The sequence below is a fragment of the Aquarana catesbeiana genome, linkage group LG01 (assembly GCF_042186555.1).
Source record: "Aquarana catesbeiana isolate 2022-GZ linkage group LG01, ASM4218655v1, whole genome shotgun sequence".
Classification (NCBI taxonomy): Eukaryota; Metazoa; Chordata; class Amphibia; order Anura; family Ranidae; genus Aquarana; species Aquarana catesbeiana.
This window is the reverse complement of record NC_133324.1, coordinates 133,447,921-133,471,325: the sequence shown is the minus strand read 5'-3', so window position 1 is coordinate 133,471,325 and position 23,405 is coordinate 133,447,921. Positions and strand designations below refer to the sequence as shown.

The 23,405-nt window shown below is 42.5% G+C and overlaps 1 protein-coding gene across 2 annotated transcripts in view; it reads left to right on the top strand.

Annotated features, from left to right (window-relative positions):
• The window catches only part of IQGAP2 (IQ motif containing GTPase activating protein 2), a 375,241-nt gene that overhangs the window by 231,183 nt on the left and 120,653 nt on the right, over positions 1–23,405 (top strand). For both annotated transcript variants that reach the window (XM_073623999.1, XM_073624006.1), the window contains one exon: positions 4,946–5,109. In XM_073623999.1, coding sequence (XP_073480100.1) covers positions 4,946–5,109 — 164 coding nt within the window. The remainder of the gene's footprint in view (positions 1–4,945; positions 5,110–23,405) is intronic.

The window sequence follows — 23,405 nt, the reverse complement described above, 5'->3', positions numbered from 1 at the left end:
CCCTTCCTGCATGCTCAGATAAGGGCCGGAGCTTTTTTTTTTTTTTTTGTTTTTTGGGGGGTTCCCCTCAAAATGCATACCAGACTGAGGGGTCTGGTATGGTTGGGGGGGGGGACCCCAAGCTGTTTTTTTGTTTTGTTTTTTGGCATAGGGTTTTTTTTTTTTTTTTTTTTTTTTTTAAATACATTTTGGCATGGGGATACCCTTCAAGATCCTCAGAGCACAAGTTGCATGATGATGATTCGACTTGGATGCAACTTCCATTCAAATCAATGGGCTGAAAGTTGTATCAGTTAAGACAGCTCTCATAGGGATTCATTGATTTTCACATCAAAAAAAAAAAAAAAATGCTTGATGCGTCTGTATCCAGCATTAAGCCATGTTTAGCCGCGTCAGACGTTTTTACAGCTGGAATGCTGGTCTTCAGAACACGCTGGCCCTGGGTATTTTTTGCAGCTTGAAAATGCCTATGCCACTTCTAAAAGCCTATGTGTGCATGGACACAGAATAACATGGAGAAGTGTTTTTAAGCTAATGTCTGAGGCTGGTAAAAGCAGCTGTAAAAACACCCTGTGTGCATGAGGCCTTAAAGTCCTATTTGTTTTCAATCCTTATTTTGCATATGCATTTCCCTATGTTTCACAGGTAAGTGGTCAGGGTCAGGTTTCATCCTGGCATAGTGCTACTTTAGGCCAGATGAGAGGAGTTAATGACCCAAACAGTTCTACACAAACAAAGTAAGAGAAAAATCTAAGGCTGGGATGTGATCTAGAGCGGCCTTTTTCAACCAGGGTGCCTTTACTGTAGGTTTCTCTGCCTCTTAGTTAAACACAGCCACAGGTTTTCATTGCACACTATTACAACCTTTCAGCTGCCAGCATCCTAACAACCAATGACTTTGTCAGTTGATAAGGAGGATGTCAGGTGCCTGTACAGCATCCTTGTTTTTTCCCTCCCCTGCCCATCTCTCATAGTTACATAGTTACATAGTAGGCGAGGTTGAAAAAAGACACAAGTCCATCAAGTCCAACCTATGTGTGATTATGTGTCTCTCGCATTAGGTAAGTTAGGGAGAGAAACTGATGGAGAAAATAATGCTAGGCTACTAGTAGCAGTGTGCAAAGGTGTGTTTGTATTGTACTAATAAATCATCTCTAATGTTTGGTGTGCTACGTGTGTGTACGTTAATGCGTTGTGTAAAACCATTAGTTTAGTTTTTTTTACATTTTTTAGAATGGGGTACCTCAAGATTGTGCAGAACTTTAAAGCATCCCTGGACTGAAAAATAGGTTGTGAAACACTGATCTAAATGGAGGGAGGAAGATGAAGTGGTAATGCCCCGTTCACACCTGGACATTTGCGATCATGGGCAGAATCGCTGTAATTATACCCACCATCCCGAAACGCCTCGCAGAACTAACAAATCGCACTATGCATGTTCAGGTGCCATTTATTTGCAATGGCATCTAAGCGTGGGTGCGGTTCTACTTCGATTGTTGTGCAGATGTCGATAAATCATGTTGCAACCATCCCAAACAAGGCTTGGGACGCAAAAAGGATCAGGAGCTTCTTTTAGGCGACCAGCTTTAAGCTTTTGCTGTGATTGCAGTACGATTTATCGTGGTAGAACCGCACCTGCGTTTAGGTGCCTTGAAAATGAATGGCACCTGAACAATCGTGGTAAGATTTGTCAGTTTTGCAGAGTGTTTTGGGTTGGCAAACGCCCAGGTGAGAACAGTGCCTAAATATGGGTAATGCCTAGACATACCTTTTTAAAATTGAAGAGCTCTATTTATATCTACAATGCCTAAACCAATTATAATTTAGGAAAAACATCCCTTTCTATGGAAGAAAATGTACTTGTTATGGATGTCAAATGCCTCTATCTTGCATTTCTAATAACTATTTCCCAATTAACGAATTGATAGTTTTGGTCTTGTGTGAACAATGCTATTCCACAGCTAATTAGATCTTATCCAGGAAGATATGATCAGTTGGTGCCTCCTCTGCTCTATGCATTTGTAAGATGAAGATATAAAGATTGTGAAAACCCATTACTCAGGGGTCTATGTCAGCACATGAAAACAATTAGTTTATTCCAGTAAGATGGAGGGTTGGATGGTGTTCTAACAAGTAATGTTTTCCTGGAATAGAATAAAAGCATTCTGAAAAGTAAGACTGCATTTCCAGCCAGCACTACAGAATATACTTCCAATCATTACATTTCCTGTGTCACTGCATTTGGGAAACCATTGCTAGGAAAAGGAGCTGAATTGATTTTGTTGCATTTGTGTTTGTATTAAAAAAAAACAAAAAAAAAAAAAAAACCTTATTAAAAAACAATTTCCGGTTGTGGATGCCATAATGGGATATTCCACGCTGTTTGTTTTTGTTTTTTTTCCTCTTAAGCTGGGTAAACGTACAATATTGTGGCAGAGGAATGTGTAGATGTGGGAGTACGTTTTTTTTTTTCAACCCGTTCATTAAAAAAAAAAAAAAAGCAAAGCTATGTGTGTATACCCTGCATTATCAAGCAAGATACACTTACCTAAGTTTGGTGCCATTTCTGGGTGTGGAGGACTGCCAATCCGGCACGACAGATGTGCCTACACCAGCTGATCCCCTACAGTCCCTATATTTGCCCAGGAATTGGCTTTAAAATGTTTGTACACATTTTATTTTTTTCCGTGACCTTATTGGGAGGATATTTTTTTGATTCCTGCCCTTGTGACATCTGTACAAGAAATTGGGTGCTTAGATATCACCAGGGCATGTAGGCACAGACAGTAATACAAATCTTAGGAGCTCAGAAGTCCTAACCCTTTACATTCTGTGCTAAAAATGTGTCCCTGTTGAAGAGATTTTCCATCACATAGTCCTGACAGTAAGTCAGATGGAATCTGCTCAATGGGCACAAATACAGCAATGAAAACTTGCCAGAGATCTAAACTTTTGCTGCTGCATTCAAGACAAATGAAAAGATTTGGGCTTGAATTGGGCTTTAATACAAACATCTCGATGTAGAAATTGACATGAATAGATCAATATGTGTGAAGTGCTCAGCTACAGAAAATTGTCCAACATTTTTTATTTATTTTTTATTTTTTGCTTGTCCTATTATAAAATAGTTGTGCCCACAGTTTGCTACTTGATAATAAACAGGAGAAAGAAATGTTTAATTTTGACTAATCTGGCCCGAATGCTGTTTAAAGAGGCTGTAAAGTCTAGTGGAAATTTACTGACCTCCTGACATGCCACATTTGGCATGTCATTTTTTTGGTGGGGGCGCGGGTACCTAGTTTTGACAGATACCCAGCTCCCACTTCTGCTCATGGCACCACAGCGCCGAGCGGAAGTTCTCCCCTCTCCCTCCCTGCAATCTTTTGGGACACGTCACAGGTCCCAGAAGATTTTCTGGCCATTCAGAATGCGAAAGCGCGACTCACGCATGCACAGTGTGCACCCAGCTGTGAAGCCGCAAGCTGTCACAGCCAGGTGCCCACACTTGCAATGCCGCCGCTGCGGAGAGCGTAGAAGGAGAGAAGCGAGGCTTCGGGCGGCTGCATCGCTGGACCATGGGACAGGTGAGTGTGTGTTTATTAAAAGTCAGCAGCTACACTTTTTGTAGCTGCTGACTTTTAATAAACACAGAAATGGGCGAAACTCTCCTTTTAAGGTAAAAAAAACTTTTGACTTTAGAACCACTTTTTAAACAAATCAAAGCCTGACTTACTGGTCCATCTGTGGTTGTTTGTAGCAGTCTCAGCTACACTAAAAGGTATGTATAGCTCAAACTTTTTTCTTTTGTTTAGGGAAGGGTTAAAACCAGGCCCGGACTGACCATAGGGGACACCGGCGTTTGCCCAGTGGGCCGCCGCTGCTGGGCTGCATGTCCATATGGGGCCCAAGGCAGCTGCAGTAGCTGGGCTGCTCCTTGAGCCCACGCCACTCACCTGGCCTCTCGCGGCCAGCTGCCTATTCAGTTCAGCAGTTGAGGCTGGGGGACGGAAACCACCCATCTGCCCCATGACCGTGAAGGAAAAGGAGCTGCTATAGAACCCATTGCCTGCTACCTGTTGGAACAGAGAGAAAGTGAGTGCTCGTGCAACCCACCCGTGTAGAGGGATAGGAGGAGCAGTGGGGCAGCTGCATATAGAGGAATTGATCTTTCTATATTCCTCCTGCAGCTTCTGAATGCCTGCAGGAGGGAGAGGAGGAGAAGCGGGCATTCAGCGACTGCAGGAGGAAAATGGAGAGATTGATTTCTGTATATGCAGCTGTCCCACCGCTCCTCCTATCCAACTTCTTGCTCTCTGCCCCCCCCACCCCCACCAGTAATCTCTGCCACTCCCTCAGTGCTCTCCAGCCAACACCCCCCCATGCTCCCCATCCTTACCTGTGCCTTCTGCCACCCCTGTGCTCTTTCCCAGCCCCCCTCGCCCCCGGCAGCTCTGCCAGGTTCTTTCTCCTCCTGGCTGCTGTGGGGGATCTGTCCGGATAGGTAGTGGGGAAGGGACCGGTGTCATGGGCTGCTCAGTCTAAAATGCCCAGGCCTATTTTTTTTGTCCCAGTTCGGGCCTGGTTATTTTTTTTTCCTCTCTGTTTTGCTGGGGGAGATACAATAGGCAGTGAAGGGAATTCCCATTTTAGACCGCTGTCCCTATTAAAAGATTTGCCCTCCTCTCTTGATTCAATTACAACTCTAAATTGTAGGATTTCCACATAACATTCTGTTTCAGTAAGCATGGTCAAAGATCAAAAGAGGGATCTATCTCATCAGCGGGGACACAGACTGCAAAAAAAAAAAAAAAATTGCGTTTTCATACACTAAGTGAATGAAATCCTGTACTGTTTGTTTTTTTTTTTTTTTTTTTTTTTTTAATAAATGCATAAATTTCCCAATACTGGTTTCCTTTAAATACATGGTAAATTAATGGTTTTGCAGGGATTGTCGCCATCGGTTTAATTAATGAAGCCCTTGAACAAGGTATTCCTGATAAAACTTTAGAAGCACTTTTGTCTCCAAGTGCTAAACTTCAAGAAGTCATACCAGAAAACTCCTGGCATTACCACAATGTGCTTCATAAGGCCAAGGCCCAAAAATGCAAGGTATGATTAGTTCATTCTATGCTAATAAATGTTTTGCTATTATTTTACTTGTCATGAGATTGTTTCTGGGATCCAAGCTTTGTAATAGGCTCGCACTGTGGTTGTTGCTGCTAAAGAACATGCAATGTATTTTTATGTGTACTCCATTATAACATTAGCCATTATGCTAAAGTGGACCTAGGTAACCTGCAAACAGTGTTAGACAAGTCAGTTGTGAATTATATAGAATTTACAGTAGGTTTTCTGCAGCTGTTCTTTTGCAAAGATCTTCATTGTCATCCATTACACAGCGTCTTTGTGGACAGCTATTCTATTTCTAGACCCCGACCCTGATGACACCATTAATGTAGTTTAGTAATGAGGAGCAGAAGTGGGGAGGATATGGCCTTCAAACTCTTGATAGGCTCTTGTGAGGCTAGAACAGCCATTCCTCAGCAGAGATCAGTGGGACCCTAGGGTTCCTCCAGAGGTTTTCTAGGGGTTCCTTATCTGTGGCTGATCGACATTTCATTTAATGGTGCTTCCATAGTTTCAGGGCCAACACCACTTGGTAAACCCAGCTGCAAAACACCAATTATATTTTTAGCTGTATGTAAGGGTGGCATTCTAAAAGGGTTGTGTTCTTCCTACTTACTGACCACTAAGGTAAGGGTCCTTTTTCCCATTGACCTCTGATGTATTGGCTTTAGTAAGTGTTACCCTGAGACCTGAAACTTATTTTAATGGTTCCTCTGGGTTGAGAAAGTCTGGAATAGAACAGATGGTGCCTAGGCATTCTCTTGCTTCTATTTATTTATTTTTTTACAGATTGCTTTGTTACATTAAACTCTGCTGCATTACAGGTAGAGGTGCTTTTTAAATTTTGCAATTAAAATACATTTCCTATTTAAGTGATTTATTTTGATGCTCACAGAACCTGAGGTTATTACCAATGCTTCCGAATTTTTACAGGACTATGTAGCAAGGTAGCTGCTATTGTCCGGCATCAAGCTACTCTATATTAAGGCACATTCCATTATCTTCATTAGTTTGGCACGATATTTCTTTATTTTCCATATTATCCTCTTTCTCTGTGGGGGGAAATATTACCATGTTTCAAGGAGCCATTTTCTTGTGAATTACTTTTTCTGTTTCCTATTTCAGCAGTGTAAATGAATTGTATACTACTGCCAGTAACTATTAATCAAAACTGCTTACGTAAAATATCACTGTTGGATGTGTTGAGGTCCTTCATGATGCCTAGGGTTTTGAAGCTATAAGAAACAGCAAGCAGACAGGCTTTTATTGCAGAAGGGACATGCACTGTCTCATCTGCAATAAAATGCCCGTACCTGCCTGCTCGATGTTTTCTCTGGCAATCTAAACTGAGCAGTGCATGAGCAGCACAGCTTGCAGTGCCGGGCCATCCTCTAAATGGCGGGATGACTAGCTCCTGCGCATACACAGCAATGACATCATTCCCTGCCAGCCAATGTAGAGACCTGAAGACCGACACTCAGAAGAAGATGGCAGTGCCAGCAAGGGGCTGTTGGACAGGTAAGTATTAATCCTTTAGTTCTGCTTTAAATTACATGTGGTGACAGTTGTATTTTAAAGCTGACTTCCTAACAGAACACAAAATACACAGCTCAAAACAGTACTATTTTACCTGTCAGATGATTTGTGTATATATATATATTTTTTTCAAATGTTTACAGTACTGTGCCTGACCTTTTTAAAAAAAACTATTTGATAAGCACCTGAAGGACCACAACATACAGGGATATACAATGTAATACTGACACATAATCACACACATGGGTTGGAATTGATGGACTTGTGTCTTTTTTCAACCTCATCTACTATGTAACTATGTAACATTTTTGTATAGCTTTAAAAAAACATTTTTACATTTTTTTCCCTTTTTTTAAAATAAATGATCACATTTCCTCTGTTCTCAGCTGCATAAGCGCTGGGGGAAGGAAAAGCAGCAGCACACTGACCTTCCCAGTGACAGGCTGTACAGAGAGGGTGTATAAGGACAAGTCTGAACATTGGAGGAGAGCACACTGAGTTCCCAGCATAGCTAGAGAACTGACCATGGTGTGCTCTTCTGCTTAGTGTGGTTAGCTTTTAATAGGAAAGCAAGGGAACTGGCAGGAACACCAGGGATTTCACACAAAGGAAGCAATGCAAAGAGAACAGGAGACTTTCTTATACAAGTACATGGTGCAGCAGGCACATATCAGGAAAATGAAATGTTAGGGTAACAAACGCTTAGTGCACACTGCTGCTGTTAAACTCACGTTTTTGTGAGTTTTTCTTTCTGCTCTTAAATGGATGTTTTTAGCAGTTTAGTAGCAGAGGATGTTTTTTTAAATGCCCGTAAATCGCACTCAGGAGAGGCGATTTTGACAAAAAAAAACGCTCAACGCACATAAGCGCCACGTGCGTTTAGCACTTCAGCGTTTATTTCAATGGCCAGAATAAATTAAAATTCTGGCCAATTAAATAAACGGCCAAACTCCAAACTGTTGAACTCTGCTAAACTCACCTAAACTGTTTTGAAAAAATGCAGCTTAGGTGAGTTTATAACACTGATTTTCTCCTGTCAGGATAAACAGCGTTTAAAAAAAAAAAGTGTGCATGAGGCCTTAGAACGAGCCCTGCCGTCTATCCCACATGAAAAATTTCCATTCTGTCTGGCAGGGCCACTGCTTAACCACTTGCCGACCGCTGCATGTACATATACGTCCCTACTTTGGGGGCGGATATCGTTATGGCAGCCGCTAGCTGCCATAACCCCGGTATCCCCGTTTTCGGCCGGCGCTCGGCTACAAGATAAAAGTGGTCTCTGTGGCGGTTTCGCCGCAAGATCACTTTTATCGGTGGCGGGAGAGGGGCCCCCCTCCCGCCGCGATCCGGTGCCCTCCGCCGCTTACCGGAGCAGCAGCGGCGGAGGCGATCGCGTCCTTTCCCTAGCTGTGCATGGAGATGAGTGAGGGGAAGATGGCGCCCACCTGTCTCCATGACACTGCAGGGCAGAAGCGACGTCAAAACGTCACTTCCGCCCATACGTCTTAAAGGCACATTTTTTCAATGTCATTTTTTTTAAATGCCTTTTTTATTTTTTAATTGCATTTAAGTCCAAATATGAGATCTGAGGACTTTTTGACCCCAGATCTCATATTTAAGAGGACCTGTCATGCTTTTTTCTATTACAAGGGATGTTTACATCCCTTGTAATAGGAATAAAAGTGACACCATTTTTTTTTTTAAACAGTGTAAAAATAAAATCAAGTAAAATAAATCAAAAAAAATTTTTTTTAAACGCACCCGTCTCGACAAGCTTGCGCGCAGAAGCGAACGCATACGTGAGTAGCGCCCGCATATGAAAACGGTGGTCAAACCACACATGTGAGGTATCGCTGGGATCGTTAGTTAGAGCAATAATTCTAGCCCTAGACCTCCTCTGTAACGCAAAATATGCAACCTGTAGAATTTTTTAAACGTCACCTATGGAGATTTTTGAGGGTAAAAGTTTGATGCCATTCCACGAGCGGGCGCAATTTTGAAGCGTGACATGTTGGGTATCAATTTACTCTGCGTAACATTATCTTTCACAATATAAAAAAAAATTGGGTTAACTTTACTGTTTTATTTTTTATTCAAAAAAGTGATTTTTTTCCAAAAAACGCGCTTGTAAGACCGCTGCGCAAATACGGTGTGAAAAAAATTATTGCAATGACCGCCATTTTATTCTCTAGGGTGTTAGAAAAAAAAACAATATATAATGTTTGGGGGTTCTAAGTAATTTTCTAGCAAAAAAAAAAAACAGTTTTAAACACCTAAATTCCAAAACGAGGCTGGTTAAGATAGTACAGTGAGGGGAAAAAAGTATTTGATCCCTCCCCCTCTCCCCTGATTTTGTATGTTTGCCACTGACAAAGAAATGATCAGTCTAGAATTTTAATGGTAGGTTTATTTTAACAGTGAGAAACAGCAACAAACAACAAAATATCCAGAAACACGCATTTCAAAAAAAGTTATAAATTGATTTGCATTTTAATGAGTGAAATAAGTATTTGATTCCCTATCAATCAGCAAGATTCCTGGCTCCCAGGTGTCTTCTATACAGGTAATGAGCTGAGATTAAGAGCACTATCTTAAAGAGAGTGCTCCTAATTTCAGCTTGTTACCTGTATAAAAGACACCTGTCCACAGAAGCAATCAATCGCAACCATGTACAGACAAAATGGCTGTCCAAGGATGTCGGGGACAAGATTGTAGACTTACGCAAGGTTGGAATGGGCTACAAGACCATCACCAAGCAGCTTGGTGAGTGGGTGACAACCGTTCATGAGATTATTTGAAAAATGGAAGAAACACAAAATAACTGTCAATCTCCCTGGGTCTGGGGCTCCATGCAAGATCTCACCTCGTGGAGTTTCAATGATCATGAGGACAGTGAAGAATCAGCCCAGAACTACATGGGAGAATCTTGTCAATTATCTCAAGGCAGCTGGGACCATAGCCACCAAGAAAACAATTTGTAACACACTACACCGTGAAGGACTGAAATCTTGCAGTGCCCGCAAGGTCCCCCTGCTCAAGAAAGCACATGTACAGGCCCGTCTGAAGTTTGCTAATGAACATCTGAATGATTCAGAGGAGAACTGGTTGAAAGTGTTGTGGTCAGATGAGACCAAAATCAAGCGCTTTGGCTTCAACTCAACCCTCAGTGTTTGGAGGAGGTGAAATGCTGCCTATGACCCAAAGAACACCATCCCCACTGTCAAACATGGAGGTGGAAACATTTTGCTTTGGGGGTGTTTTCTTTTTCATACATCATGGGACACAGAGTCAGGCTAATATTCATTACCTACTGGGTTATACTCCATCTCCAGGTGAATGAACGCTGGTAGACCAAAGGTCTTCAGACAGGAGGAGATCCCCTATTTAACCCCACCCACACAGGAAGCACTTCAGTTTTTTTTTACCAGTGTCTGCAAGGTGGATGGCACGGTTTGTTGGAGCTCTCTGAGCTCCAGGTCTCTAGTCCAACAAACGGTTCTTAAATGAATCAAGGGATTGACCGATCGGATCCATTTGACACAGGCTTTATATGCTTAGATAAATGGTACCAGAGCTTTGCGAAGAAGACTCAAGGTGCTGTGAGGTTTTGCCTGTAATGCGGCCTCTGGGCGCTGGACCCTGCAAATTAGAATCCTGGACACCACAGCGCTAAGGCATTCAGTCAAGCTAGCTAGAGGCTGGACACCTGTGTGCGGTGACCAGACGAGGGAGTTTTGGGCTAGCTGTGGGTGTTTGCAAAGTGTACCTTTTTTGCTTGTGTCTGGCTGTTTTTTACCTGTATGATGGCGCAGTACGGTGCGCCATTTTGCCTTAGTTCCGAGGGTGCACATGCGTTCACAAGAGTGCCGCTATGCTCCGCAGTTGTTAAACGACCATGGTGCTTGTGCATTTGCAAAAACGCAGCGGGACGTAGCAGTTTATTTAGCGGCCACATGCGCAGTGGTATTTTATCTGGGCACACGAGGATTTGCGCCATACGCGAATACAGCCATGCCTGTTCGCCAAGCGTGTGGTGCTTCCAGAAGGCAGCTGTGGGAAACAGAGCACGGTTAATTTTTTTCTGTACCCGGGTCGCGTGAGTCGCCAAGTGTCGCTATTAAAAGGGTCTCCCTTTTGAGGTGTTTAATACTACACCGAAGTACTCTTTTTGTCGCTGGTAAATGTCTTCAAAAAAGAGGAGTGGAACTAACACTACAGGGAAGGGCACACCGATGTCATCAGTAGTTCATGATGAACCTAGTTGTATCCCTAGTGTTGTATCCCCTGAAAGACTAGAGGCTTCCGGGCAATCTGAGCAGGATGAACTGTCCTCGGCCCTAGCCGGGTTAGAGCACAGGGTTACTGACATGATTGCCTCCATCAGCAGGGTGGCAGGAAGCATGACAGATCCCCCTCCCCGGAGCCTCCTAGTCTGGAGAAGGAATGGGTTGAGAATAGGGAAGAGCTTAAAGCTCAGGACTCTGTAGAGGGCCCGGCAGATGAGTCTGCTTCTGAGCAATCTGGACAAGATATCCAGTTGATGTCTGCCTCTCAGTCGCAGAGGCTTTTGATCCTGATTCTGACTGAAATGGTTCGTTCTGCCTTTAAGTTGCCTCTTGCAGAAGTGACTGAGCCCCCTGGTCTTCTTTGGGATCCCTGAGGCCTCTTCAGGCCGTACAGGCTTTCCCCCTATACCCCCTGTTGGAACAGGTGGTGTATGCTGATTGGGAACATCCTGACAGGATTTTTGTTCCTCCTGAGAGCTTTTCCCTTTTTTTAACCCATGGATGAAAAGTTTGTTAAAAAATGAAGCATGCCAGCAGTAGATGCAGCAGTCTCTTCCTTAAACAAGAACTTAACTTGTCTGGTAGATAATGCACAGGGCTTGAAAGACCCTGTTGACAAGAAATTGGAGTCATTATTAAAGGCTTCCTTTTTTTTGGCCAGTTCAGCTATTCAGCCAGCTGTTGCAGCAATTGGTATCTGCCAGTCTCTAAAGGATCAGGTCAAACGGCCTGATAGGCCTAACCAGGAGGATGATCTGCCTGAAAGTAAGACAGCTATTTCTTAAGCGCTGTGTTTTGCTATTGACGCCTTAAAGGATTCAATACAGCAGGCTTCTCGTTTTGGCTCTCTCATCTGTACTTAAGCACAGACTCTTGTGGCTTAAGAACTGGTCAGCTGAGCTTCCTAGTAAAAAGTTATTGGCAGGTTTCCCTTTTCATGGGGAACGTTTATTTGGTGATCGTTTGGGCAAATATATCCAAGAGATTTCCGGAGGGAAGAGTTCTCTTCTTCCTGTGAAGAAAAGCACCAGCACCTTTAAAACCTCAGGGACTGCTTCCTCCAATGTCTCAGCGTCAAGGCGGTTCTGCCGCCAACAGGTGCTAGGGCCAGGGGTAGGCCACATGGCCAGGGCCAGATGAAGCCCTGGGTCCAAGATTCTTCTAAACCCTGCACCAAGCCCTCCTTTTGAGGGGACTCCCCCACGTCATCGAGTGGGGGGGGGGGGGGCTGCTGCACTTTGCGGACATTTGGAGAACAAGAATTCAGGACGAGTGGGTCACCTCAATTATATTTTGCGGTTACAAGCTGGAGTTGCGGGGGGTTCCCCCAGAGGTTTTTAAGATCCCACGTTACGTCGGATCCTCCAAAAAGAAACTTCTTGCTTTACACTCCTTGAGGCACTACATCTAGTGCATCAAGGAGTGATTATAGAGGTTCCGGTATCTGAAAGGGGCACAGGGTTTTACTCAAACCTGTTTACGTTTCAGAAACCAAACGGGGACACAAGGTCCCTGAACAAGTATCTACAGATACAGTCCTTTTGGATGGAGTCTGTCCGCTCAGTAGTAGCCTCACTCCAGGGGAGACTTTCTAGCCTTCATCACTATAAAAGACGCATATTTACACAGACCTATCTTTCAGCCTCATCAGAGGTTCCTACGTTTTGCAGTAGAGGAACGTTTGTGGCTCTACCCTTCAGGCTGGTTACAGTTACAGCTCCCTGGGTGTTCACAAAGGTCCTAGCACCAGTACTGGGTCTTTTAAGGGCCCAAGGGATCCTAGTGCTCGGGTATCTGAACGACCTCCTGCTCAGAGATCACTCATTACGGGCTCTAGAACAGAGCATAATATGCACAGTGCGGTATTTGAAAAGCTTAGGCTGGATCATAAGAACCAAAAAGTCAGCCTTGAAACCAGCTCAAAGTCTAAAGTATTTAGGTCTGATCCTAGATACGGTTCAAGCAAGAGTATTCTTGCCATCTGTAAGGATCTGTACCCTGAAGGTTCAGGTGCGTCAGATAAGGGGCACCAGCCAAACCTCCATTCGGGTCTGTATGAGTCTTCTAGGGAGGATGGTATCCTCCTTCCAGGCAGTGCCCTGTGCCCAGTTCCAATCCAGGCCTTTACAACAAGACATGTTGTTGGCCTGGATCAGAAGAGGAAAAGCCCTGGATTATCGAATGTGCTTATCTCCTCGGGCACGCTTAAGCCTAAACTGGTGGTTGCAGGCTCAGAACCTTCGAAAGGGAAAATCCTTTCTCCCGGTAACTTGGAGAGTACTGACTACAGATGCCAGTCTCTCAGGCTGGGGAGCTAGAAGGGATTACAGCTCAGGGGAAATGGTCAGGGACAGAACAGATCCTGCCCATCAACGTCCTTGAATTCTGGGCAGTACGCCTGGCCCTACGGTCCTGGGCGGTGGAGCTTCAGGACTGCCCTATCAAGGTTCAGTACGACAATGCCACTGCAGTGGCCTATATAAACCACCAAGGCGGTACCAGGAGTCATTCAGCTCTGAAGGAGGTGAACCACATACTAGCCTGGGCAGAGGGACATGTGCCAATTCTATCGGCAGTCCATATCCCGGGAGTAGAGAACTGGAAGGCAGATTATCTCAGCCGCTATCAGATCTACCCAGAGGAATGGCCCCTACACCCAGGGGTGTTCCAGGAAATCCTCATCCACTTTAAGGAACATTGGTCCCTTTGACGTTTGCCAGCACATGTTTGCGTCTTTGGAAGGATATTAGTATCAGTCCATCAATTAGTTAACTTCTCTCTATAACAGGGTGTGATTACAGGTTTATTGCTCCCCCTCATTTTTGGCACACAGACACCTCATTGGACCTTTTGGCGGGCCCTGAGGATTCTTTGGAACCGTGATCATTTAAAGGGTGGTAATGTATTAAGGTCCTACTAAAGCTCCAGAAGAAGCCACGATTGTGGTGAAACATGTAGAGGCAACCATTCTTTTGTATATATATATATAATTCTCTCTTTTTAAATGTCTGTTTAATAAAAATTTATATTTTTTACCAAAAATATGTAGAATACATAATGGCCTAAACTGTGGAAGAATTTTGTTTTTTTATATATTTTTTGGAGATATTTATTTATAGCAAAAAGTAAATACCACCAAAAGAAAGCACTATTTGTGGAAAAAAAAGGACGTCAACTTTGTTTGGGTACAATGACGCACGACCGCTCAATTGTCAGCTAAAGCGACGCAGTACAGAATCGCAAAAAATGCTCTGGTCAGGAAGGGGGTAAATCCTTCCGGAGCTGAAGTGGTTAAATGTGTCTGTTTTAATAAAATTTTTATTTTTGTAATCTCAATTTCCATTGATTGTTTTTACCTTTAAACTCCAGTCCTGTCTTTGGTAATTTTTGAACTTATTTAAAGGAGGCGGTGTGTATATAGTGAACTCTCCAACCTCAAATATTAAATTTACCCAGACTCCTTTTTTGTTTTATCAAAAGGACCCAAGAAGGGGCAGGCAGCCTTCAAGGCTTCTATTGCCAATTGGGTCTGTCAAAAAGATCATTCAGGCCTACGGTCTGAAACATAAAGCTCCTCCCTTTAGGGTGAGAGCTCATTCTACCAGGGGTGTAGGAACCTCCTGGGCTTTTTGCCATCCGGTATCTGTGGCTCAGATTTGTAAGGCTGCTACCTGGTCTTCAGTGCATATGTTCACAAAATTTTATCAAGCGGATGCTCGAGCAGCTGAGGATTCGGCTTTCGGCGGCAGTGTACTGTGGGCTGCCGTATAAGTTCTGATGGCTATTGTTTGGCAGTGTGTCTCCCTCCCCTCAAGGCTATTGCTCTGGGGCGTTCCAGTAGGTAATGAATATTAGCCTGACTCTGTGTCCCATGATGTATGAAAAAAATAATAGGATTTTTTTCATCATACTTGCCTGTAAAATCCATTTCTTTGAGTACATCATGGGAGATGGAGATCCCTCCCCTTTTTTTTGAGGATTCAGTGCTTGCTACAAAGCTGAAGTGCTTCCTGTGTGGGAGGGGTTATATAGGGGATCACTTCTTGTCTGAAGACCTTTCCATTCACCTGGAGAGGGAGTATAACCCAGTAGGTAATGAATATTAGCCTGACTCTGTGTCCCATGATGTACTCAAAGAAAAGGATTTTACAGGTAAGTATGCCGAAAAAATCTTATTTTTTTTTGCTAAGGGGACAGGCCAACTTCACCTCATCAAAGGGACGATGGGCAGGGCCATGTACTGTCAAATCTTGATTGAGAACCCCCCTCCCTCAGCCAGAGAAATCAAAATGCGTCTTGGATGGGTATTCCAGCATGACAATGACCGAAAACACTCGGCCAAGGCAACAAAGGAGCGGCTCAAGAAGAATCACATTAAGGTCCTGGAGAGCCCTAGCCAGTCTCCACACCTTAATCCCATAGAAAATATGTGGAGGGAGCTAAAGGTTCGCGTTACAGTATCAAATGTCCACCTCGAAACCCTAATGACTTGAAGGAGATCTGCAAAGAGCAGTTGAATAAAATCCCTCCAGAGATGTGTACAAACCTAGTGGCCAGCTACAAGAAACGTCTGACCTATGTGATTGCCAACAAGGGGTTTTGCCACCAAGCACTAAGTCATGTTTTGCGAAGGGATCAAACACTTTTTCCCTCACCGTAGCTACTTTATTACTCCTTTTTTTTTTTTTCCCTGTAAGGTATAGTGCTATTTTCAGTTTATTGGAGTTCTACTTTAATATTTAGATGGAGGATGACGGAAGCAGCCCATGTGTAATGTGCACCCAGCTTTGTGACTATCCCATGCTATAGTGTTCTTCCATGTCCATCTGGAAGTTGTAGGCTTACATATTGAAGTGAATGGGGCCTCGTACACATTTCTTCAGTCAGCAGGAAGGCAAAGGAATCGGTAAAGAAACTTCGCACTCCTTTGTATATTGCTTTTATGCAGCTTATGTATCTACCATTGTAACTTTTTTTTATCAGTTTTTGTTCCGGCAGGGAATATGTTTGACCCCTCAGCAGTCCACAAGAACACTAGATCTTTCATTGCTTAATCATGTCATCGTTGCTTAATCATTTGTTTGAAATTTGCCCAGCTGTGAAATAGAATGTAAATCTGTGCTTGTTTAAGTAGAGTTCTACATCATTGCAAGCTGAAAGGTAAATATATACATAGGTCGGTTTATGTGGCATAGCAGGCTATGAGCTGACAAACATTGATGGTAGTGGGCGACCATCCAACTCCTTTAGATTAATGGAGCAACATATACACATGACTCATAACAATGCTATAGCAGGAAGACTGACCGTAACTGTAAGGTTATGTTAGCGTTTCTTTGCAGTAACAATAAAACAAGCGAAAAAAAAATTGCAGCTTGCAGAGTCTTTCCTGTGGTTTCCTGCAAAAGCACTTCCCTCAGGGATGAATGGTAACACATGTGAAAGCATATCTAATCTCATTGCACTGCAGCTGCTCTGCTTGTAAAAAGCAGCAGAATCCTGTTGATTAAAAGAACAGTAACATCAATCTATAGACAGTAATTACTCTCCGATGTATGTATAGCCAGGAAAATCGAGCGTGGTGAGGGCAATTCAATGAGGAATTTGCGCCACATTTCTGGAAGTATGTAGTCGGAAGCCTTTTTGTTGAATTCACGAAAACCATGCAACATTGTGCATGTGACAAATTGATGAATCCAAGAAATTCAAGTAGTTCTTCTTTGTGCCACTTTTAGTATATGGTGCTATTGTTGCAACAGATTCATAAAGAAATACCTCCATCTCACTGATAAAGTGGCAGTAAATGAGACCTATTCTGTATTGGAATAAATTGTTTGTATAGTACGTGTTAATTTTGTCATTGTGTTTGAGACAATTCTGCAACACAATTTGTCTTTCAGTTCCTCATAAAACTGCTATTTCATACATTTCCATTGCTTTTCCATGTGCTCTGTCACCACATTTTAAAACCGTGTTACAGGTTGCAGAGACTCGGTCTCTGGAGAGATGAGGGGCAAACTGCTTCAGCTATGAAATGCAGACCCATCCCTGCATCAGTCTGCCAAACCAAATGATCGTGGCCAAATGCCAGGCGGTTTTCACAGGCAAAGAAAAAGCTATGTGGATCTGTGCGGCATACACGTCATTGGAGGATGGGTAGGTGTTTTTCTGTCAGTCTTCATTAAGATATCCACCCATCCATGGCCAACCTAAGGAGGGCTGAAGATAAAATGTAATGCCATTGTGTCCAGCTACTCTGCAGGGATCTTGCATTTCCCTCTTTGGGGAAATTGCCCTCAGTTTGCCCTGCTGATGTTCGCAGAGGCAGTAGGTGATGGGAGATTCAAAATTCTATTTCTGTCACAGCTGGCAGGTAGCAGATATAAGAACGGGGGATAAGGGATAGTCTTCCATGGAGGACACTTGATGAAGTAACAGCTGTCTAAGAGTAGACACCCTGTCATTCTGAAGAGATTTCCTCTAACTTCCTGTTGTGTCTCCAGGAAGAGAAACCTCGCCAAATGGGATAATGAAAAAAATAGCCAAAAAAAAGAAACGCCTGGGAGGCATTTTAATCGTTTACTACTCTGTCCCAAAAGTTTTGGATTCGAGATAGTTGAATATTTGTCTGTACCTAGTGTGATTTCTGTCTGCTCTGCTATCTGCATGACTCAAGTCAGACAGGTTATGTTGACACCACAGAATCTGCCCCCCAGCACACACGTGATTGATATCCTCTGCTGTGCATATTTATTTGTAGAGGGGGGGGGTGTCCATTCCCTCTGCTCAGGTCTCCGATTACTCACTCCTCTCAATGCTGTGCAGTGTGCGATGTCAGATCCCTGCCTGCAGTAGCTGAGAAATAGCTTTTGATCTATGTTTTTCAAAGGCTGGAGAGAAGACTGCAAATAAACAGGTACAACTTGTGTAGGAAGATTTGTTTCATTTCTGTGTATCGCCTGATGCTAGTCACTTCACTGAGATATCTTGGGCTTTACAACCAGTTTCGATTTCTCCTGAGGATCAGGGCAGCTCCATTTACCTAGCCTGGAGGTGTTCTTGTGCATAAAATGGTCCTTCATTAGCTGGGAACATGACAGTCTATACTGTGGAACAGAGATGGACCTTCCATATACTGTAAGGATTTTTTTTTCCATAAATTCTGAAAGACTACAAGCAAGACCCTAAATTCTTTTTGATTTAGGGTTTTCCTCCGTCACACTTTAGCGGATCGGAACGGGTCGGATGTCAGCGGACATGTCACCGCTGACATCCATCGCTCCTAAGACCTGTATGGAGCGTCCCTTCAGGTCCGCCTAAGAAACTGACAGGCAGACCTGAATGGTCTGCCCATGTGAAAGGGACCTTAAAAAAGAAGAAGAAAAAAAAAAAGAGAACTTTATCAGAAGCAAACCATACGGAATTCCAGGACCGTGTAGACAAACTTCAACAGTCAAGATACAGACAATACAGTGCCAGTTAGGCTTCCTCCAACAAAACATCTTCACAATGAAGCATCAAAGGTACCCACAGAGAAAAAGTTGGCCACTCAGAGGTCAGATAAAGTGTGGTAATTCATACCTCTATGGCCTACCAGGGCATTGAAAGTAAATCCTCTTTCTTGCCAACAACTTGACTGTCAGGAAATGATTTAGGACAGGGCAGCCTATGCAAACTATGAATTTGGAGAAGTATACAGTATTGCCACTACAACATCCCACTTGGCAATCTACCATCACCATTTTGGATTACACTACTTTGTTATTCCCAAAGGGAAATTGTTGGATGAAGTGTATATACAAACTCTTGTGTAATCTAGGTTGTTAAGCAAGTTTGCATTTTTTTTTTTGCCACCCTTATGGCAAGCATTTGTCACAAAGCCAAAGCTGACTTTGTTTCAGACATGCCTCCTAACTCCACATTCTAACTATAATAATTCTGCAATTCTCTGCCACAGCAAAAAGACCAAGGACAGTTCTTCCTTTCCTGGAATCGAGGAGAACATAAACTATCCATCGTTTAACATTTTCTATATTCGCCCCCGACCACACAGCTTTATTCCGTTGTCATTATAAAGTGTCTCTTCTAACTAGCTCCATGGAATCTAGAAGCTATTTTTTGCTCTGTCAATGTGTTTTACTTATTATCATTGCAATGTGGAAGGGCCCAGTGTACACTTTCAGCCCAATTAGAACAAACTCTTCCGTGTAGGAATATTAGAATGGGGAGGGTAATATTGTGTTTATATATCAGTCCAGTGATACACTAGGACTAGAAGACCCACTGATCTGCCTTTTCAGGAATGGAACGTCACAATTCTGTAGTATAGTTTCTAGTACAAAAAGAATAACTTAATATCTATGCAAACCTAAGAAACCAGTTTACTGCTCCTTCAATATGGTAGCAGCATTGGTTTCTCTTTTTCACGTTTTTTTCCCCTTTTTTTTTAACCTGGTAATCCTGCCATCAACTCACTTTCTGTCCTAGAATGACAACCATACTGAGCAGTGTTATTACCCTTGGATAGGGGGGTGTTAGGCCTACCTAACACCATGTCAGGATTCCATAACACCTACCACTCTCCTCCAGAATGGGAGAGGTGTTTTGTAGAAATAGCGGGAAATAATGCTAACTGATAGCCATGTGGAGGCAGAAAGTACAGAAAGTTACCAGCTCCCAAGATTTCTGGCTGGGTGTACAGCTATCTTATTCTTTTACTTGTTTGCATTTGTTGAACAGATATGATAAAACACTTTCAATTGTATGTTTACCAGACCACACAGATATTCTCTCTGGAGAGGAGACGCTTGAGAGGGGATTTGATATCAATGTACAAATTAAACATTTTATATATTGCAGCTCACCAGTCCTTCAATGTGGTAGTTGAATTAATTTTATTTTTTTCAAAAATGTTTCCTTTATTTTCATCTGGTGATTTTGCCAGTAAAGCTGGGCAGGCTGATTGGGAAAGAATTACAGTGTAAAAAAATAAGTCTCATGCTGCGGCTGTTGTATTTTGACTGCTGGCCCAATTGCTGTCAAAATACCCAAACAGTTGCCGCATCTGATCGGATGCAGCTACTGTTCTTCCAACAATTTATTGCTTGGCACGTTTTTGATTTTTTTTTTTTAATCCAGGGATGTTGGATGGGAGACAGCCAACAAAGCCACCTACTGAGCAAATTTCAGACAGTTCATTAGTTAGTTCAGGAATTGGACAATATGCAAACAGTGACCCACTCACCCTATAAATCAAGACATTGGAAACAAGCTAAGACTCCGAAACTCCACACCCCTCCTTTTGTCAATGACATGGAAGGGATTGGTTCTGTAGTCCTCGGGGAGCAAGTTATTAGCTCAAAAAATTTCTGGCAAGATCAGATCAGTTATTTTTAACAGATCAAAGGGAACAAGTAAAAGAAATTCATTGTTGGGGTTTACATACACTGTAAGGTTGTTGGCCCCTAGTGCCAACTTTTACCCTGAACTCCCCTATATATTAAAGTAGCTCCTAAATAATTTCTGACATTTGTTGCCTTCGCATTTGCTTTTTATTTATTTATTCTAATTCTGTATTTAAAGAAATTATGCCCAGACAGGTAGCAAATTACAGGGTCACAAAATACAAGTCTTAAGGCAGTCTGAAATGGCCGCCAAGCTAGACAACCATATCCCCAAACAGACAATAAAATAAAATAAAAATGAATAAAATGCAGTGCTTCTAAGTGTACAAAAGTCCTTCAAAGCAATCCATATAAATTCAAGGAGAGCACCCCTGGCATGTAAGTTTTTCTATGAGTTGTAAAAAGATCCTGCACCAGCACCATAGCATATTGGGCCTCTTACCCTCAGAAATGGACCACCAAGCTATAAGTAGTCTAACAACGCTCAATCCTCCACCTGGTACGGTCAGGTTCCTAAAAGACAGCCCAAGGCTATAGTCCAGTCCTGATGTCCCCTCTAACCTCGTCAAAGCTTTCTGGACAATTCGAGCATGTCATTAACATCCAATGGTGAGTCTCTAGAGGGGACATCAAGACTGGACTACAATCTTGTGCTATTAGGAACCTGACCATACCAGGTGGAGGATTGAGTCTTGTTAGACCACTTCTAGCTCAATGGTCCATTTTGAGGGTAAGAGGCCCAGTATGCTGTGGTGTTGGTGGAGGACCTTTTTACCACTCATACATAGAAGAACTGTTGTTATACACCAGGGGTTTTCTCCTTGGATTTACAGTGGGGAAAATAATTATTTGATCCCCTGCAGATTTTGTAACTTCACTTACAAAGAAATGAAGGGTCTATAATTGTTATCATAGGTGTATTTGAAACGATAGAGACAGAATCTCAACCAAAAATCCAGAAAAAAAACACATGATACCAATGTTATAAATTGAGTTGCAGTCCAACGAGTAAAATAAGTATTTGATCCCCTACCAACCAACAATAATTCTGGCTCCCACAGACTGGCTACAGTATGTGTTAATGTGGTACACAAGTTAGTCCTGTTAAATTTAAGAAGGTGCTCCTAATGACCAACTTATGTGTATAAAAGGCACCTGTCCACAGAATCTTTCTTCCATTCAAATCTCACCATCATGGGCAATACTAAAGAGCTGTCAAAGGCCATCCATGACAAGACTGTAGACCTGCACAAGGCTGGAATGGGCTACAAGACCATCAGCAGTAAGCTTGGAGAGGAAACAACTGTTGGAGCGAGTATTCGCAAATGGAAAAAATTCTAAATAACGATCAATCGGTCTGGAGCTCCATGCAAGTTTACTTGGGGTAAGGATAATCATAAGAAAAGTGAGGGAACAGCCCAGAACTGCACAGGAGGAACTTGTGAATGATCTCAAGGCAGTTGGGACCACAGTTACCAAATAAACTATTGGTAACAATACGCCGTCATAGATTGAAATCCTGCAGCGCCTGTATGGTCCCCGTCCTTAAGAAGGCACATGTACAGGCCTGTCCGAAGTTTGCAAATGAACATCTAAACGATTCAGAGGATTGGGAGAAAGTGCTGTGGTCAGATGAGACCAAAATTATGCTGACTATGACCCTAAAAACACCATCCCTACAGTCGAGCATGAAGGTGGAAACATTAAGCTTTGGGGGTGTTTCTCTGCTAAATGTACAGGCCGACTTTGTCACATTGAGGAGCCAATGGATGGGACCATGTATTGTAAAATCTTGGATGAGAAACTTCTCCCAGCCAGAACACTGAAGGTGGGTCGTGGATGAATCTTTCAGCATGACAATGACCCAAAACATACCACCAAAACAACAAAGGAATGACTCAATAAGAAGAACATTAAGGTCATGGAGTGACCTAGCCAGTCTTCAGACCTTAATCCTATAGAAAATTTATGGAGGGAGATGAAACTTCGAGTTGCCAACCGACAGCAAAGAAACCTTAAGGATTTAGAGAAGATCTGTAAAGAAGAGTGGATGAAAATCCCTCCTGAGATGTGTGCAAACCTGGTAACCAACTAGAAGAAACATCTTACCTCTGTGCTTGCCAACAAGGATTTCTCCACCAAGTCACGTTTTGCTTGGGGATCAAATACTTTTACTCACTGAACTGCAACTCAATTTATAACATTTGTATCGTGTTTTTTTTCTGGATTTTTGGTTGTTATTCCATCTGCCATTTAAAATATACCTATGATAAAAAATTATAGACCCTTCATTTCTTTGTAAGTGGGCAAACTTACAAAATATGAAGGGGATCAAATAACTATTTTCCCCAATGTATATGGATCACTTTGAAGGACTTTTTGTACATTTGGAAGTGTTGCATTTTATTCTTTAATTTTTTGATAATTGCAGTTTATGCTAGCTGCTTGTTTTAGTGACATTGTGTCACCCTAAGCGCAGGTTGATTGATTTTTTTTTTTTTAATTATAACAAAAATAGATAACCAATCAGATCCTTAATTTTCCATCTGAGCAATTTTCTCATGAAATAAAAACCAAAAATAAGCAGAAACCCATATCTGGGACCTCTTGGAGGGTTAACAAAGAAACTGTAAAAGAGAAAAGAAAAGGGAAATAGAGAGAATGGGATAGAAAAAGAAAAGGACAGAGCCATATTCCTCAGGACATGTATACAGAGACCAATATTGCTTTTTATTTTATTTATTTGATATTTAATTCTGTTACGTAAGAATGTTTTCCCTCATAGTTTAGATTTTCTGTTTACCTTTAGTTCCAATCATATTCTACGGCCATCTTCTGTCCTTATGTATTCACTAAATATGAGAGGAATTTTGGTATATACTGTATGCTATTGTAAAGCCCCATTCATAGGTGTGTACCGAACTGTGTTTAATCTTCACAGGTGTTCCGTGCAGCCTGATCAAATCAATGACAGGTGGGCAGCTGCGCTGATCTCCAAGCGATTCCTCGACTGTACATCCATGCAGGACTGATGCACAGATCAGATTGCAGA